The following is an 18,502-nucleotide window of genomic DNA, read 5'->3' on the forward strand; positions in this document are numbered from 1 at the left end:
AGAGAGTAACTTGGCATCTAACTGGTTTAGGACAAAATCCCATCTGCACTGCGAGGGCAAGGAAGCAACAGAGATATAAAGAAAGATACAGGGATGACTGGAGGGAAACTATATCCCTGACATTTTCTGAAGATAAGGAAAACCAGCCTCCCATCCCAGCCACAGCACTTTGTTGCCTGTTTTAGGAGTATTTCTATAGTATTAACTAAATAGATCATTCTTGACGCGCAGTAACTTAGAGAGGCAGCCAACGTGCTCGGTGCCCATGTCCATGCGGCTCAGTCTCTGGCATCAGCCACTTAACAGCTGCCAAACAGCAAGATTGCAGCCTTGTAGGAGGTAGATATTGAGTGTCTTTCCCCTGCACTGAATTTCATCCTTATCTCTTATAATTAGAGGTTGGCTTAAGCTCTAAAGCACAACATTTAATGCCTCTTTCCAAGTGTTTTATAAACACAGTACTGCACATTCTTACTGGCTACATAAACATGCAGTCTGCTAGCTGTATTTCTGCCTACTTTTATGAAGTTCATGGACTAAACAACTCCCTACAATAATGAATTCCCACATTTGTTCTTCCTTCTTGTCCTAAAAGGCCATATTCTCTTGCCTTCATTTGATGCTGCGTTAGAGAAAAATCTCCATTTGGATAATATAAAACAAATACAAAACAAAACTGATCTTTGCTGCTGCTCAGATGTAGAGCACAGAAAATGAAGTAAGTCCCAGAAAGGCAGTTGTGAGAAAGCAAAATAAAAGACATTTATCTGCAATGGAAAAATATGTGAGTGTTTTAGACCTGCAACCTCTTCTCTTGAACAGGAATGCCAAGAGACATCTGGTGAGTGTGTCCTTTCTGAACAGCTCCACGTTTCACTTGCTCAGTTAGGACTCAGTTAACAGCAATGGCAGAAGCCTCCATCAGCTTTTATGATTAATTCCAGTTTAACACTTGCTTAATGAGAATGTTTGAGATGCTGATAAACAACGAGGAATTTTTACACGTGCGCCTGAGATCTCTTTGCTTTGCCTTGTGCTCTAAGAGGCCCGGATGGGACAGTGCAGCTCTGCTCTGCTCCCTTGCAGGTGGAGCCCATGAGGGATTGGACACAAAGGTGGAAGGGGCTGCAGAGAAAGCCAAGCCAAGATCTCTGTCAAAAACATCCACAAATCCCCGAGCACCAGGCATGTCTTCTGGCTCTCAGCAGCAACACACATTTCCTCTCTGGTTCAAGAAAGGCCGTTAGTGGAAATGCTGTGTCAAGACTCCTATCCTGACACTGGGGACACAGAGCCCCTTGAGTGCTCTGCAGAGCTGCATCGGCCCCACCTGCAACGCTGCTAGACCCGGCCTCGCCATCGCTCCACCAGCAAGGCGAAAGCAGAAAAGCCGTGGCCAAGACAGGCGGCCCGAGCACGAGAAGGGACGTGCCTGCTGCCCGCACCCCAAAGCCTGCGGTGCAGAGCGAGGCGCCGTGTCCCACGCACCAACTCCAGACACGGAGCAGAGCTGGACACGTCGCCCTGGGGCCTGGAGCACAGTGATAACCACAGCGGCTTCATGTGGGCTGTGCCTGTGCTGAAGGATGGGATACAAAGGAAGGTTAAAAGAAGCGGTTTTAGCGTAAAAACCTCTACCTTGAAAGGCCTTAGCCTTTCTGGTAAAGGATGGAGCTCGGAGCAGACGCGCTATTTCTTCACATCGCAAAGAGAGAGAAAGGCAAAATCCAAAGCAATGCTCGAACACTTGCCTCCTGCCTGCACTTGCACACAATTTCAATTCACTCACCAAAGCAAACTGTGCCAACCAGGGCATTACGTTCTGCAGAAATGGAGAGGAGAAGCACCTGGGACTGACAGAGGAAGAGGCACAGTGAGCACCCCGGGGACAGCGGGCTCCCTGCACGCAGGTCTGATGGGAAACAGGAGGATCTCAGTGGAGCAGCCGCTGGGGTAGGAAACGTGCTGCAAATAAAGGAAATGCCCGGCCTTTCTGAGCATGGAAAGCTGAGAAACTGCAAAGCCAGTTAATGCACAACAGATCACAGCCCCTCTGCAAAACAGATTGTAAAGGGCAAATCAAATGAGTCAGACGGTGGGACTAGATAGTAGATAAAGTATCAGGGTAGAACTGAGAAATTGGGAACCAGCAACCAACTGGCCCCAAGCTGCATGACTACAGGCAAAGGGATCTTTGAAAACAAAGCATACACATGGGACACAGCAGCAAAGCCAAGGACATGGCTGATGCATCAGTGAACATAGGCAGGGAGCATAAAAATAATAAGTGGAGAAGATTCTGGTCTTAACTTTCAGAAGAAAAATACCTTTCAACTAAAAATATGGACAAGAAGTCTGACCCACTCTTTGAACTGTAGGTGTGAGGGGAAATAGCTGCTGAATATGGATTTCACACGAATGCAACCAGGCAAAAAAGCAAATAGCCAAAATGCACACGGAAATGGCAGTATGCCAGGTGGATCCACTTCAACTCTGCTCTCACTCTACCTCTGCAGAGACGGGTTTAACTTACCCAGTCCAACCAAGCACCCCCCAACTCAGCAGGAAACACTTCTTAACCCACTGACACACCTGCTTGAGGTGTAGGAAACACGATGATAGGCCACGCACAAGAGCACTACGAATAGCGCCATCCCTCAACACTGCTGTGAAGAACATGAACAGGAAGACGTTGGATCACACATAAATACCCACTCTGTATCTGACTACCCTGATGCAGAGCGAGCTTGGGCTTGCTCTCTTGGGCTCACTTCCATGAGCTTTGCAACAAGTCCTTCACACGGCCATTTCATGCTACAAGCTGCTGAGTAACAATCTTCTTCCATGAAAAGTACAGTTTGCTCCTGTTGTTACCCCACAGTCCTGTAACACAGTATTGCTTTTGCTAGGAACAGGTCACAGGTTTGTACTGAGTTTGCAAGGCCTCGGGAGTGAAGCTTGTTAGGCTTGCTCTGCCTGAACCTTTCTTGACATATCCACAGCTTTGTTGCTCTTGGTTTACTGTAGCAGCAATTTTTCTAATTGACCAGGTGGCTATGACTAATCTGCTTTGTTTATCTTTCTACGGTACCATCATGGTTTTATGACTCTAATATAATGATACAGTACAGAAAAATACAAGCCTGGTATGATAACGGAGGCCCTGAAAATTGTTGATATTGGCATGGGATGACAAGAGAAAGGGCACTGGAGGTCTCATACTGTTATCAACTCACCTTGGGGTCAGCTAAAGAAACGCAGACCTGGAGCTACAAAAAATGTAGTGTTAGTAGTAACAAAGGCAACAAAGAAACGGGATCTAACACATGTAAGAGCCACCACAAACAATAAAGCTGGATGTAACGTGGATCTGCAGACCAATGAAGAAGAATCAAGGTGTAAAAGCACGGTAGCAAACATAAAACCAGAGGCTTCTAGAGTAATGGAAAAGAAACCTTCAACATGAACATCATATTCCTACTGGCAGAGGGCTCCGGCTGATGACACAGCGTAAAGCCCCACCAACATGAGAAGGAAACAGCGAGACCTAGGACAAAAGGGAGCAGAGGAAGAGTGAGCAGAACACCAGGAAATGTGTGCTAACTAAAAAGTGTGTGTATAACAATTTTAACTATTTTTTTTACTCTTTCTAAGTAGGTCTGGATGAATACTGATTTGACTGTTAAGATTTCAACTTTACTGTTTTACTTGTCTTTATATAGATAAAGTGTACAGGGTTTTTTTGCCCATGAACAAGATTGTAAGTGCTAACACTGGCCCATTCTATGGATTGATCACAGACTTTTACCTCAGCTATCAAAGCATCGCTTACAAGCCAAGGGCTGCAAGGCTGGTCCTTCAGCAAAGCCAGTCAATCACTGTTCAGGCCAATATTTCTTTTTAAGCCATAATCTGATCGATACAGTGCTTCTCACCCTATCTTTATGACATCTCCATTCAGAAACTTCCGGATCCCAGCTCTAGCGGTGCCTGTGTTTTCAAAACCCATCAGTCAATGTCTGGAACAAAGACTCCTGCAAAAGGAACAAATGGCCCTTCATTCTCCTCAAAGAAACGTTTCTGCTAAGACACTCTGATGTTATCTTTCACTGCAGCAAGACGGCTGCAGCTTTCTAAAGAAAGGAAACCAATTTTTTCTGCATGAAATAAAAAATGCATCAAAACTTCCTTTGCACAGCATTTTTAGATATTTTGCTAGTTCAGTTAATGTCTTATGCCTGGGCTCTACCAGTACATTTTTAATTAAATAGCTTCAGCATGAAGGACATTCTCTGCTGCATAAGACTGAGCTGAGTATTTCTTCCAGTGAAGAGTTTATTTCCTGGAAACAAAGTCTGGATACGGCTGAAACTATTGGAAAATTCAGATCAACTGTGCCCACTGGTTTATTATGATTATAATATAACATAATATATATAATAACATTGTTGCTCAATAATAATAATAATAGATATAACACCCAAGAGCTGAACATCTCATCCCAGTTGCTAGCTGTTGCTGTACGTGAGTTACTCTAGAAGAGACAGGATCAAAGCCTGTCTCCAGACCTCATGGCCATAGAGCCAAGGGCATTGGAACTTAAAACACTGATTCGTGTCCCCTGGAACAGAGCAGGCATCCTCACCCCATCCCTCCTTCCTGCACCAATGCTCCAGCCACAGGGATAATGCACAAATCTAGTCACCCTCCTTGCAGCTCCCAAGAGCAGTGATTCAGTTTGATCCCCTCATTTTCCTCATTTCCTGCTAAATAGAGAAAATGGGCCTATCTTTCTCACCTCAACATTTTTCCACGTTAGTGTAATAATTGAAAAAACTAGGGTTCGGTATGATTTCTTTTTGATTATAGGTTCAATTAATAAGCCAAGAAATCTACTCTGACAACCCTTCAGGTTTCCTTCAGACAACCGGATCTCAAGGCCAGGTCGAGACCTTGCAGACATTTCCAGGTGAGCAGATAAATGTCCCCGGAGCTGCATGGGATGGGGTAGGTCTTTACACCTTGGCAAGATTTCCTGGTGAGTTACCTTAGGAAGCCAACACTGAAAAGCCAGGAAACAGTTGGCTGTCACTAGGGAACACCCAACTTTTGACATCATGCAGCCTACCCACATGGCATCTAAACCACCATCTCTGCTGCTCTCTCTGACACAGTCTGACCCGCAGCAGCTCTGGCTGAGGAACCGGCAGGCTGGGGTTTCTCTGGAGGAAGCTGCGACACGGCTAACGGAGGTGCTCAACCATTTCCCCTCTGCACATCTCATCCTCGCATGTTGAGAAGCTGCTCTGGGCCCCAAATCCTGCCCCCTTTGTACCTTCTGCTTTCCTCTCCTTAACTTATATCTCACTTTTTGAACAACTCTGCCTCTGAGAGGGCCTTCCACCCTCTCTCCACACTGGTGCCATTCCTTTGCAAGCTGATGTGCTGCCTGCAAGATCTTGAGCAGTCTGACAAAGTTACGACCCATCCCGAAGGCTGACAGGCAGATTGAGCCAATTAGCAGGATATTCACCGCACACTCATCATTACTTTGCTCCTCTGGGTTTGCATACATGAGTTTTACACTGCTAGGTGACACTTGTTCGCATGTGGTTACGCTGTGCAGGCCAGTGAACAAGGCAATGTTGAAGAGGATAAATAACCCCACTGCAGTCAGGGTTTATAGAGGCTGTAACCCAACAGCTCCAGCCGTGAACTGTCTGCTTGCACACCAACTGATAATAAAGCACACTAAAACCTAAGCTCAGCAACACCTCAGGAAATTCCCCTGCAAGGCTTCAATGCTTTTGAGTCCCAACAAATCCACAGAACAGGACAAAACCCTGCCAGCTGGGTCAGACGCTTCCACCACACTTAAGTGTGTTTTTTAGCCTGCAGGCAGTAGGAGAGGTTGACATGAGCCTTCCCTGTTTTGCAGATTGCAGCCGCCAAAGCTCAGGACAGTGGCAGGACCTGCTGCTGCACAGCAGTAAAAAACAGTTCTCATGCCTTCTCATTCAAAACTGCAGAGTATTTGAAATTAAGCTGAATTTCCACTTGATGGAAAATGAAATTCCTAGGGGGAAAAAAAAGGAGAAAAAAGAAAAGCACAAGATGGGGTAGAGAACCTTTTTTTTTTTTCTCCCCTAAAAGACTGAATTGCACTTGCTGGAGAGACAGGACAAACGTCGAAAAGAGAGCATTTGAGAGAAAGCTGAGAAGCAGTGACTTAAGCATCCTGATGGCTACATCACTGTCTGGGCTACAACAGATACAGGTGGGAAAAGCTGCTAAGTCACCCTCTCTGCTGCAGGAAGGAGGTGCTGAGGTTGCTCTAGGAGCTGGGTGCCCTCCAGCAGGTTAGTGCCTCTCTCTTGGGCAACCCTGGGCTGCCAGGAAGATGGGATGGAGTGGGGAGGGCTTTCCAAAGAAGTAATTCAGTTTTATAGCAGAGACTTTTATAAGATGATAGGTACTCACTACAGGTGAGCTGCTAAGAGCAGCAATAACCATTCAAGCAAAGCTGAAAGATTTTGCCCATGCTTTTTGGGATCTTTGCCAAGAAGGTGGTTTTAGAATTCCCTTCCTGGTGGGAAGGAGCATTTAAACACAGTCATATAAACACAGCCTGCCTGGCTGGCAGCTGTGCAGGACTGCAGCAGCGCTCGCTTTGCCCGCTGCAAGCCAGGCAGCCAGTGGGGTAGCAGAGGCAGAGAGAGGCTCTTACTTCTGCTGAGCCTGAGTAGCCTCAGGCAGCACTTTCAAACACTGCTGCATTTCCAGCCAGTGCATGGAAGAGGCCTTTCTGCTTAAACAATCAAGTGCACAGCCCTGAGGAAGAAGCAATTCCTGCCCTTTTCCTGCAGCTCGCTTCCTGTGCAAGCTGTGATGGGAAAACACTCTGCTGTTTGCTTGCCACTGAGCTCCCCAGAGGCGTAGGGAGCGCATCCACACCAGCAGCTTTATCTTTCCTCATGCCTCCCAAGGATTATCAGGAAGAAGAAAATGCTCGCACCAACCAGCTTGGCAAGGCAGATAATGGAGCAAATGGGCTCACTGTACTGCCTAGGGCTTAAACCTAGACCCGTCCAAGCTGAGCCTCCAGGATCTGCCTCAAGGCTGGCCAGCAAGCCCAGCAAGCAGAGATCTGTACCAGAGTTTAGGTCCTCCTGAAGTTCAGCATCTCCTTCGCAGCTGCAGCTTTACTGCAGCCCACATGGAGAGATGACCCTACTGCAGAAGGCTTGCTGAGGATTCCTGAACTGGCACCACAACTTCTGCACCACCCCTTTTTCTAATAGACATCCCCCAACAAAACTCCTAGATAAACAAGATGTCAATTCAAAATATTTTCAACTAAGGTCAACTTAAGTGGGAGGTCACTACCAGCAGGCCCTGGAAAACCCTACCAGCTAAAAACATTTTAAAATACAGCCCAAAGTCCACAGGAGAGGCTGTTATTTCAAGATAAAACATTTTATTCTTTCCTTGCTTACACCCATACTATGCCACGGCTTTCAGCACAGCTATTCCTGATTAGCAGTGAGATGTGGAGAGTTGAGCAATCTGTTCTTCCACCTCATGGAAATTCTCTTGATAAAATGTGTCACCAGAATGCAGCCACATCTCACCATGGGTACCACCAGCATCAGACAGAAACAGGGACATGGATCTCAGAATTTGACAGCCAAGGTTGCCAACTTGTCCTTCACCCAATTTTCTCCTTTTTTGGTTGCTAGGTATCATATCTTTACACAGGTTCATAAAGATGGACTCAGTTTTCAGAGTGGGCGAGTTGTCTTCAAGCCACTACAATCCCAGGTCCGCAAGCAGGAATAGGCTTTCCTCCAAACACATCCTCTCAGGATAACCAGAGCGCAAAGCACATCTGCCAATTCCCACCTCTCATCTACCCCATTTTCACACCTAGGACATGAAGAGAACATTAAAGTACATTTATCACACCAAGCTCCAGGAGAAACCCTAGATTCTACCTCCTTTTGCACTAACAGGATGGCAAAAGCAAAATTCAAAGCATTTAGCTAAGCTACCAAGCAGGTTGCGACCCACTTATACTTACAGAGCAGGTCAAATAACAATGCTGAGATTAAGATCAAGCAGCTTCCTCTACAATTACATAAAAGCCAGCATTTATTTCTGCTGTCTGTACTAACCTCTCATAGCTATCCCTACACCCATTGCTCCCTGCTGACCAGGTTTTTCCCTCCAATCAACGATGCTTTTAGAAGCTTGATAAATGCTGAAGGTGAAACAGGCTGAAACCTATTTACAGTCAAAATGTTTCAGGAATCCCATCTGTCCTCATGCTGCAGAAAATGGTTTGTAAAACTAAGAGTCAAATGGCAGGTCTTTGTACGTCTCCTGTGCTCTCTGATCCAGTGGGTGATCAATCATGGAGCTGCCTCAGGGAAGCACTAAGGAACATACAAATCTGGGCAACCTTTAACCCTTCCTAGAGTCAATGCAGAGGCATTTTTGCAGGCAGGCCTGCAGTCTCACTGAAGGTACACACCATGGAGGGGGTAAATACGTTTGAAGGCTGCCACCTTCTAGCAAACCCTAGCACTTGTAGCCACAATTACTAATTGGCACCTATCCTTCTACCTCCTATCCTGCCATACGTTATATAGGTATCTAAGATCAGGAAGACCTCCTCATGAGGAAATGAAGGTAACAAAACCACTTCTGAGTGGGAACATGACTCCAGCTATCTTATCATGATACAACGACTCAGCAACAAAGCAGAGCATCACAGACATCAGATTTCAGAGAAGCAACTCTCTTCCCAGGCCTGCAACGTTGTGAGGCATCGTGAAGCTTTGTGAGAAGCTGGCGTACCTGTATGTAACGTGCACTGCAGATCCAGGCTCATCCCTCTCCCAAATCAAAGCCACTCTGTCCGGACACTTCTGGACATGTTGATCCAAGCAATTCACTGCAAGAAAGCAGAGGTTTAAACAAAGCCTGATCTTACAGGAGGTGTCCTGCGACCTTAGCTTGGCCAAGCATACAGGTAAATAAGATGAAACATCAGCGGGTAAGCTAGCTAGCCACACACTCCTTTATGTCCCTGGGAAAAGTTGTCCTTTACTGTATTTGTAGTAACACTCTACTAACTACAGCTGCCTTGGAGATGGCAACCCCATGTGAGGTCTTGGCCAGTTCAGGTCAGCTCAGGTCCAGTGACACCCAAAGGAGCTGTCCGTAAACCAGCAAGAAATCTCTCCCTGCTCCCACAACACAGGACTTGTCCATGATGATGTCCTCCCTAGAAGGGCATTTCACTACATAAACCTGACAGACTCTTCCTAATTTGCATTTTATAGCACTACATTATTTGAGTTTTCTAGTCAGAACCCATGCAAAATATCTCTCATCCTCCAGGCATAATGGGAAAGCTGAATCTCTCACCTAAATGAAAACACCTAAAAATTTGGAATCTAGCCTAAGATCAGAAATTACAGTGAAGTCAGGGAGCGTACACAGGGTGTCAGTCCAGCTCACGTAGACATCTAAGAAAGGTGCCATTCTGTGGGCTTCACCTCCCAAAATGTGATGGCTGCATTACCTCCCGGAGAGATGTCCCTCCCTCCAGCAAGCGTAGAGGGAACCTGGAAGCCTGTGCGAGCTGGGATGCTCCAAGTGAACTGGGAGAGCACCTACTTTAAAGGAACTTTTAAAGAATGCATTTGGGAAAGTTGCCGGCATGTTCACTGTTGGTTCATAGTTAGAGATTAACCCTGCAAGGTATTAACTCCAAGCCTACACTTGGAGTACTCATAATAAACATACTCTTTTCGTTACATTCTTCTAAAAGCAGCTACTTTATTTCAATACACTGTTATGAAAAAAAAAAAAAAAAAAAAAAAGACCAAGAACCATGCAGACCCCTAAAAAAAAAGAAGTGCAAGTGCTTCAGATCATACTTCCTGGAAGTGTTTAAAGTCTTTCACTTTTTAATGAAAATTCCTGTAGAAATACTCTAAGGAAAATAATTTCTCACACCATCTTAGTATGATACAGGAGGGCAAATGCTCTCTTCAGGAATGCTTCAAACATTTATTATATAGTTTCCTACAAGAACTCTTTTGTCATTTCATAGCCGATGAGGTGCAGTTTGGTGCAGGATCCCTAGCAATTCCTACCTCCAAGCTCATTGTAGTAACACCCCTATGTATTGTAGCACGCTACTGGTAAATCATATTAACGTGGATTCGTTTCCCCAGCAACATTTCTTCTTCCTCACAAGTGGCAGGACTGGCTTTCAGGGGGAATTTGCACTGCAATAAGCCCCGCTGAGCCAAGCGTGAGCTTGAGCTCTTTGCTCAGTAAGAACTCACGGGTGAATCAAGGCCACACTCCATTAATTTATTCCTGCTCTTACAAGTGTCCTCCACTCACTTTACAGAAGAGAACAGAGTGACCTTCCCCTCGTGGCTATGCTGTAATGGGTTTTCCATGCGCTTTCTTGCCTCCTCTGCAGTGCTTGGAAAAGCACGTAGGGACTGTTTAGATGAGATGCGCTTTCGGTAGGCTCCGTACTTTGGCATTTAGTGCCTGCAGAAGAAGAGCCAGATGCAAGAAATGAACCAACTGGCCCCACTATCCAGAGGAGAGAAAGAGATTTAAGTATCTCTGTGCTCAGCCAGGATCTTCCTTTCAGCGGGAATAACTTAATTCTCTTACTGAAGCCTAGCTAAAAACCTTACTTCTCTCCGGATCTCGGGTGCTGCAATGAAATCCGGGCACGCACCCCCCTTCATGGGGGAACCACAGCTGGGAACCCTCCCGCGTGGACAAGTGCTCGGCTCTGTTCCCTGCAAGACTGGAGGAGGGTTTGCTCTGTGGCTCCGCAGTGCTGTGTTTGACGATGTCCCAGCTTCTGCGTTCCTGAGCAGCAGCCTGGCATTCCAAACACTCCCTCCAGAAAGGAGAGGTGAAGGTAAACACCCTAAGTTAAACTGCCTGTTAAAGACTCCACACAAAGGCTCTAGACAGGGGCTGGGGCTTCCTCCGCTGCCCTTCCTAGTCCTCCCCAGCGCAGCTGGGGACGTTTCTCATGGGATGTTTCTCCTTCGCATGGGGATCCTTGCCATTCGCAGCCTTGGAAACAGAACGGTCACAACAACGGTCGCACCTTCTCTTTATCTTCTCTTTCTTTGGGCAATGAAGTTGGAAGACACAAGCCAAACTGGCTCCTCATTTAAGACAGAAATAATGTATTTAAAAAAAAAAAAAAAGCTTTTCCTTTTCTCTACAGCTGGGAGTATTTCACAACGCCGCTGCAACTTCTCCGGCTGGCACTTCACGCCGGGACACTGCGCTACCGAGGCCGGTTCCTCATTCTGCCCCCGAAGAGGGGCCCGAGCGGGAGCCGCCCTGCTCCAGACCTCCGGGAGAGCCCGATGGGGCCGGCGATGCCGCGATGTCCCGGCACGGACCGTGGGGACTGTTGCCGCCACCCCGGGAGGTCCCAGCGGTGCCAGCGGCCGCGGCTAACGGCCTCAACGGCCGGCACTAACGGCCCCAACGGCCGCCCCCGCCGCAGCCCCCGGGTGACCCCGCGGCCAAGGCGATGCCCGGCGGCGGCGCCGGCCTTACCGGAGACGTTGAGGCGGCCGCCGAGGAACCAGCGGGCGGCGCCGGGCGCGCCGGCCTCGCACGCCGTGTGGAAGGGGCTGTCCCAGCGCAGCGCCCCCCGCGCCGCCTCGGACCAGAAGCCGGCGGGGTCGCGGGCCGCTCGCTCCTGCCAGGCCCTGTAGGCGCCGGGCGGGCTCGCAGCGGCGCCGCGGGCGCAGCCGCGGGCGGCCGGGGCGCCGCGGGGCAGCGGGCGGCCGAGGGCGCGCAGCCCCCGCGCGCCGGCCGCCAGCGCCATGGGGCTCGCACAGCCCGGCCCCGCCGGCCGCGGCGCCGCCCCGCCGGCCGCGGCAACACCCCTGCGGGGAGACACCTCCCGCCGGGGAAGGAGCGCCCCGGGCCGGGCCCGGAGCAGCCGCCGTGTCGCCACGGAGCCCCGGGTGCACCCGCACGACTACCCGTGGCCCCGGGGACACCGTCACGGCCAGGCAGGCAGAGCCGCGCGAGCTGCTGCGGTCCAAGCACGTCACACGCCAGGCAACAACCTCAACCTGCCCTTCTGGCCCACTTTGAACCTTTCCTGACCTTGGCAGCGTTTTCTGCAAATTTCCCTACCATAGAAATGTCACCAGAGATCTTATCTAGGCAAATAACCTAGATCTTATCGGGATTTGTTTTTTTTAGCACTTTGGATGTTTTCAGCTGTGTTTCATAGTTAGCACAGGGGAACGAACATACTCCAGCTGCCTTGTAAAGTCAAAGGTGTTGCTGCACCGCTAGTGTAATTCTTTGCATCCTCCCTGGTTTCTGAACGTGTGTATTTACTAGGGGGTAGGAGTTATAACCAATTGCACGTGTGCCACCTTGTGCCGGAGAGCAGTACAGAAAGTTGGTCATTTGGTTGGTTTGCCCAAGAATTGCTCCAAATTTTATTTAAAAGGAAAAACAAACAAGTTTCCAGCCGCATGCTTTTTATGAAAGCAACAAATGGGGGCTTGTTTGGTTTCCTAAATCCAAAAACTGAGCATTAAATTAAATTTTGGGGGGTTGAGAACCTAGCTATTTAATCTGCCTAGACTGCTGCAGACCTTGAAATCTTCTGGGAACGCTGCCATTCTCCAGTTTTCTCCATTTAAGGCTGATTTTCGTTTTCCACCTCTCATTTTTTTTTTTTCCTCTCTCGTGCTTCCCCAGACACACAAAAAAAAATCCTAACATCCTCAACGGTCACGATCCAGTCCTGGAGGTCACGCGGTCTCCCCATCCAGCTGGGCTGCTTATCAGGACAAGGGCAGGTGAGACTCTGATCTGAGACTTTGCGATGGCTGCTTCTCCCAGGTAGGACTTTCTGGAAGTGAAGGCCAGCGTTTAACGAAAAAAAGCAGGGGGAAATTACAACAATTCTCATCATTAAAATGGGTTCTCTCAGGGTAGCTTAAAAATGAGCCCTCTTTTCAGCACCAAAACATAACAAAAACAAAAAACACCCCACCATAACGCACCTCCTGTCCAAGTGCATCCTGGTTTTCATTGCGCTCTTTACGCCAGCCATCTGGGATGTCTGAAGGACTTTCACGTGCTCTCAGAGAGCCTTGAGCTTCTTCCTGGACTGCCCATGTCTCCGCAGCTGGATTCACGGAGGATTTACCGGAGTGGGTGAGGAACAGGGATGTGGCAGAAGAAAGGCCCTGAAGGGGAGGCCTCATCTGCAGTTCTGGCATCGTGCAGCCAGTGCCCTCAGTCCTCCGCTGGTTTTGACAGGGAATATCACCTCTCTGCTGCTTTCCCGGTAAAAATGGAGTGTGTCACAGCCTTCGCATTCACTGCATGAATTTCCGATCTAACAGGCTGACAAGTAGCTCAGGAGGAGAATGTAAAATAAAATTGCAAAGTGGAGACATCTATTAATTACCAAGGCATTCAGAAATGGCAGAACACAGATCCTCCCACAAACACAGCCCAAGGGCTTCCCCACGAGAAAGCCTATCTTATGTCAAGTACCAGAAAACCCCGCAGTGCCTCCTTGTGTAGACACGCACGCAGTCTCCCATGCCAAAGGAAACACAAAAGGAATCAAAATGACCTCATTTTCCTCACTTTTACACTTCCTCATCCTTTTCTCCTGTGACTGGTTTTGCAGACAGTTCTAATCTGGATTTACAGCCCAACAGCAAAGGCTGTAGCCATTTAAAAGCTGTGAGGGAAAAAAAATGATATGGAATTGCTTTCTCTCTTCATTATGTTTCAATTCAGGAGTCTATCCTTGGATTTCGGAGACTCCCAAAGAGTTGTGGTCTCCACTGCTCAGAGAGTCATTCCTTGGTGTAGCTAGTGCCTTGAGACGGCCTCTGGATCCAACGTGGAAAGAAGAGGAATGACTGTTTTCTCTGGCTTTCCTGTCTTGTCAGTGCCTGCACTCTCCCTTCCGCTGTTGCCAGTAGCCAACCCAGGTGATGTGTACAGATTTCCAGCCTTGGAGATCTTCCAGACCAGCCTGAACAAGACCCTGACCTAACTGTGAAGTTAGTCCTACCTGGAGTGGGAGGCTGCATCAGAGGCATCCTCATGGTTGTAGAGTCTCCTTCTCTGGAGATCTTCAAAACCCGCTTGGACGCAGTCCTGTGCCACGTGCTCTAGGTGTCCCTGCGTATGCAGGCGGGTCGGACTAGATGATCTCTAGAGGTCCCTTCCAACCCTAAGCATTCTATGATTCTATGATTCTATGCGGGGATCATGGAAAGGAGGCCAGTGACCCAGTCCTCAGGCCCAGGGCTCCACCAGCCCAGCAGGGCTCGGTACCCAGGCAAGCCAGCCACGAGGATGGCACCCGGCTCCAGCCGCGAGTCTACATCACGGGCAGGATTGCGGTGAGCTAGGTGGAAAGTTGAGCCAGGTCAACGCGCAGCTCAGGCTCGGACCGTAGGGCAGGAACCGGGCTCAGACACAGCCTGGTTATTGCTGGACAGCCCCACAGTGACCACACAGATCCAAGGCCGCCCTGCTCAGCGCTGGGTGACCCGCGCGGGCCTCTCTCCCGCAGCTGATGCCCCGGCTACCAAGGACACCGGGACGCAGCCTCCGCACGGCAGGGACGGAGTCCCCCCGCAGCCCGCAGGGGACGTTTCCAGCGGGGCAGGAGACCCGGCCTGCGGCAGCCGGTGGGATCCGCGAGCGGCCGGGAAGCGCCGCGGAGGCCGGGGCCGCAGCGGGCGGCGGGGCGGGCCCGGGGGGCGGGCGGCGGCCGCGGGTGATGTCAGCCTGCTGCTGGCGGCGCGGCGCGCGCTGCATTGTGGGCGACTCCCGCCGCCCGCCGCGGCTCCGAGGGGAGGATGCGCCCGCGGCCGGCCCTCCCCCGCCCCGCAGCCGCAGCCGCAGCGCCCGCGGCCGGCGCCACCGAGCCCGGCGAGCGGCACTGAGCGGCGCGGGGCATGCGCGGCCCACGCCGGCCTCAGCGGGAGGCGGCGGCGGGGCAAGGTGAGCGGCGCGGGGCCGCGCCGGCCGTTGGCGGGGGGAGGGGCGTCCCGCGGGCGGTCGCGGGGCTGGTGTGGGGGGGAAGGGGGTTGCGGGCCGCGCCGCTCCGGGGCTGCGCGCGGAGCATTTCGGGAACTGTAGTTCGCCCCCCGCCCGCGGCCGGCAGCCAACGGGGGAGTGGGCCCGCGCCGAGGACTCACCTTCCCAAGATGCCCCGGGAGCCGGGCGGGCTCGAGGCGGCGCGGCCGCCAATGAGAAGCCGTGCCGGGGTGGGGCGAACCATCTGCCGAGAGGGGCGGGGGGGAGGAGCGGGGGATGGCGTGCCGGCAGCTGCAGTGCAGGGGCGGACGCGGCCACCTCCTCGGCGGGGGAGGCGGGGCGGCCCGAGGTGCGGGGCCGGGCCGGGGGGCCGGGGCGGGCGCGGCGGGGGCTCCCCGCGGCTCCGAGCCTCGTGGCCGGGCCGGCTGCGCGCGGGCCGGCGCCGGGCGAGGCCCTGCGCGGGGAGGGGCGGCGGCTGCCGCCCTAGCGCGGCCCGCGCTGCCGTAGCGGGGTGGCCGGGCCCGTGCGGGGGACGGCGCGGCGGGGCCGCCTTCGCCTGGCCCCGGGCACGCGGAGGAGCCCGCGGGGCAGCCCGGGCACCGGCCAGCCCGTCCGCCGCGTGGCCGCGCCTCGGCCTCGACGTGCCCGGGCGGGACATGGCGCCGCTCCTGCAGCCAGGCCCAGCATGAGGTAACGGGCGAGCGTCCTCCACAGGGGCCTCCTTCGCGCTCGGCTGGAGCTGGGGAAACGGGCCCTGTGCTCAGAGGCTTGAGGAGGGGGTTCTTCCCTTGCCTTCCCTTGGGGCGACTCCCTGGCACTCCGCATTGGTGCTGGACCCCAAAAGTTTCTTGTCCCACGGGCAGGAGGTGCCACCTCTCCGAGCGTGGCGGTGTCTCCTGCGGGTTTTCAGGCTGAACCCTCGTGCTGCTGTGTCCTTATTACCCGCGCTGCCCAAGTTCGCGTTGGCGGATGCGTCGCCAGTCGTGAGGTGATCCCCTGCGTCCAGGGAGAGAAGGTATCCGGTTATCCAGCTCTAACTTGCACCGGACCGTCAAGATGAACACCGTGACCTTGAGGCGGATCTGGTCTCTCACGAGGAACCAGAGGGTTCCCTGAGGCCTTAGGGACAGTGTCGCATATCAGTGTTGCCCCGGGTGTTTTGGGGGATGATTTGTGCACCTGTTTGTTGATGTGTTTCTGAGCAGTCTAGACCAGCTGTATCACAAATTGTTTGTCCTCTTTTTCTGAATTTCTGTGGGCTTCAGAGGAGAAAGTGTTGCTAATTTGATTGACAGAAGAAAGGGTTCCTAATTTTACTGTAGCACGTGTGTTTTGTTTTTTTCTTTTTGTGTTTTTTTGTTACTGAAACTGTTGCCTTTTAACAACAAACTTCCTTGGCGAATCACACTTTGAGTGTGAGCTAACTTTCACCTTTTCTTTTGTATGACTGACATTTAATCTCACGCTGTATGAGAAACCAGGTATGGTGCTTGCAACCTCACACTAGCACTTAGGGGCAGGGGCCCATCCAGATTCTTTTCAGTACCATTTCAGTAGTTGTTACCACATTTCAGTCCCGCAACTTCTTTAGAGATTATTTCTCAGCATTATAGGGGATTTTTTTTAGGGCTCTTGTGTGCCTGCGGTCATCCAGCTCATAACAGGTTGATGTGCCTAAGATGCAAGAGCAGAAATGTTTGCAATAAGACGTGCATGGGCTTGTGTCGTGTTTACTCATCTTACTTCTGCGTTCTGTACAGTGTTGCATGGTCTGTGATAGATCATATTCATCCAGGAAAGGGCAGAGTTCATCTTCTCTCTCTGAAGAAAAAAAGCCTGGGGAATTATCGTCGCCTTGTCGGTCAGTGTTTATGCGGCTCAGGCATCCCCACCTCCTCTGTTTTCTTGGAATAGTTATCATGAAGAAAGTCATATCCTCAGCGATGTACTTGGACCTCCAAAAAAATTCTATTTGGTGTAGGAAATTATTTCAACAGCTCCTAGGACTTTGTCAGTGAAGTGTCCCTTTCCCCCCATGCTGACCATCTGTTTATTCCCCTGGCCCGTAACCCCAGATTTCTTTTGATTCTGCATAGAAGTGCAGGGGTCTAGCCAAGGGTGTCTTTGCCACAACAGGCAGCCTGAAGCTCTCCTCTAAACCAGGCTGTTGGTATGCCAAGTTTTGCAGAGCAGGAGTGCTCAAATGTACTCAGGAAGAGCTGTATCCCCCTTTCTCATTTAGCATTAGTCTTGGAATTCCTCATGCTGTTCCTTGCCTTCTCCCACAGACTGCACGGTGCTTTGTAGCCCACTACGTAGCCCGCTGCTCTCTCATGGGTCTTGCTATGGGCTCTCCTCTCCAGCTGACTTGTCAGTTTTCCCCTTCAGTCTTAGGTCTCCGTGTACGAGGGACGGCTGACCCCAGCAGGGACACCTCTCCTTCCTGGGGAGGACCTAGGCACAGTTTATCTGCTACAGCTCCATGTTGACCTTCCAATCACATTGGTTCGCTTTAAAAGCAGTCAGCAGAGCAGAAGACAGAAAATAGGCCCTCGTGGGGGAATATGTTTTTACATGGGCTTTGCAAACCCTCATCTTTTGTGGGCATTTCCTCCTCTAACTGTTGCAAGGCATAGCTGGAGCAATTGCAGAAGCTTCAGCAATTGAGCTGCCCGCTGTACAAAAGGATGTTTAAGTTCAACTGATTTAGTGAAGGAAATACAGAATAGGCACAACTAGTGCTTGCCTCTTCTGTCAGAAAGAAAGAAAAAAATAGAGTAGTTATTTCCCCTGAAATCTCCTGAAACATCTTTTTGAAATGTGGTCTGAATGGAGTAAGCCCTAAGATTGCTCAGGGAGGGAGAACCAAGCAAGGCCAGCTACAAGGCTTTCTTCCTAGAGCCCAGGACAAGCATGGGCGTCTGTTGTATGTTCATTGAAACCATAGGAAAGAAAGGTGGGAGCTGAAGGAGATGATGTCATTTATATGCTATGCCCTCAACCCCTAGCTGAGACCTCCTTGAATGCTGGAGTGTCGCCAGGTCAAACGAGGTGATGGCAGTCCTCGTCCAGCTCGTGCAAGACCAGCTCTTGATGTTCTCCACAACAGGATCTGCAAATAGCCTATGTGTCACGCTCTGGAGCCCCATGGCTGTTATCCCAAAAGATGTGGGAAATCATCTAACATTAAAAGTCCAATCTGGAGCTCAACATATATCAAATGCTGAATAATTCATCTGTCAAACAACTTCTTGGAGAACAGCAGATAAGTATATTGGGCTTAATGGGGAAAAAATAGTCACCTGAACAGCTTTATTTCATCAGACTTGCAATTCCTTTTTGCCTTACCCAGTTGCATATTGCTTTCCATTAAGTCTTCTTCACTACTTGAGAA

General features: G+C 50.6%; 1 protein-coding gene across 1 annotated transcript in view; it reads right to left on the reverse strand.

Moving 5' to 3' along the window:
• ACSS1 (acyl-CoA synthetase short chain family member 1) overlaps positions 1–11,896 on the reverse strand; it is a 31,529-nt gene extending 19,633 nt beyond the window's left edge. Inside the window, exons 1-2 of the mRNA XM_088531250.1 lie at positions 11,623–11,896; positions 8,860–8,956 (exon numbers count right to left, since the gene is read on the reverse strand). Coding sequence (XP_088387376.1) covers positions 8,860–8,956; positions 11,623–11,896 — 371 coding nt within the window. The remainder of the gene's footprint in view (positions 1–8,859; positions 8,957–11,622) is intronic.
• Between the last annotated feature and the right edge of the window lie 6,606 nt (positions 11,897–18,502).

This window comes from Tinamus guttatus, unplaced genomic scaffold, assembly GCF_059628265.1.
Source record: "Tinamus guttatus ecotype Peru unplaced genomic scaffold, ASM5962826v1 Tinamus_guttatus_pri_ptg000403l, whole genome shotgun sequence".
NCBI classification, from domain to species: domain Eukaryota; kingdom Metazoa; phylum Chordata; class Aves; order Tinamiformes; family Tinamidae; genus Tinamus; species Tinamus guttatus.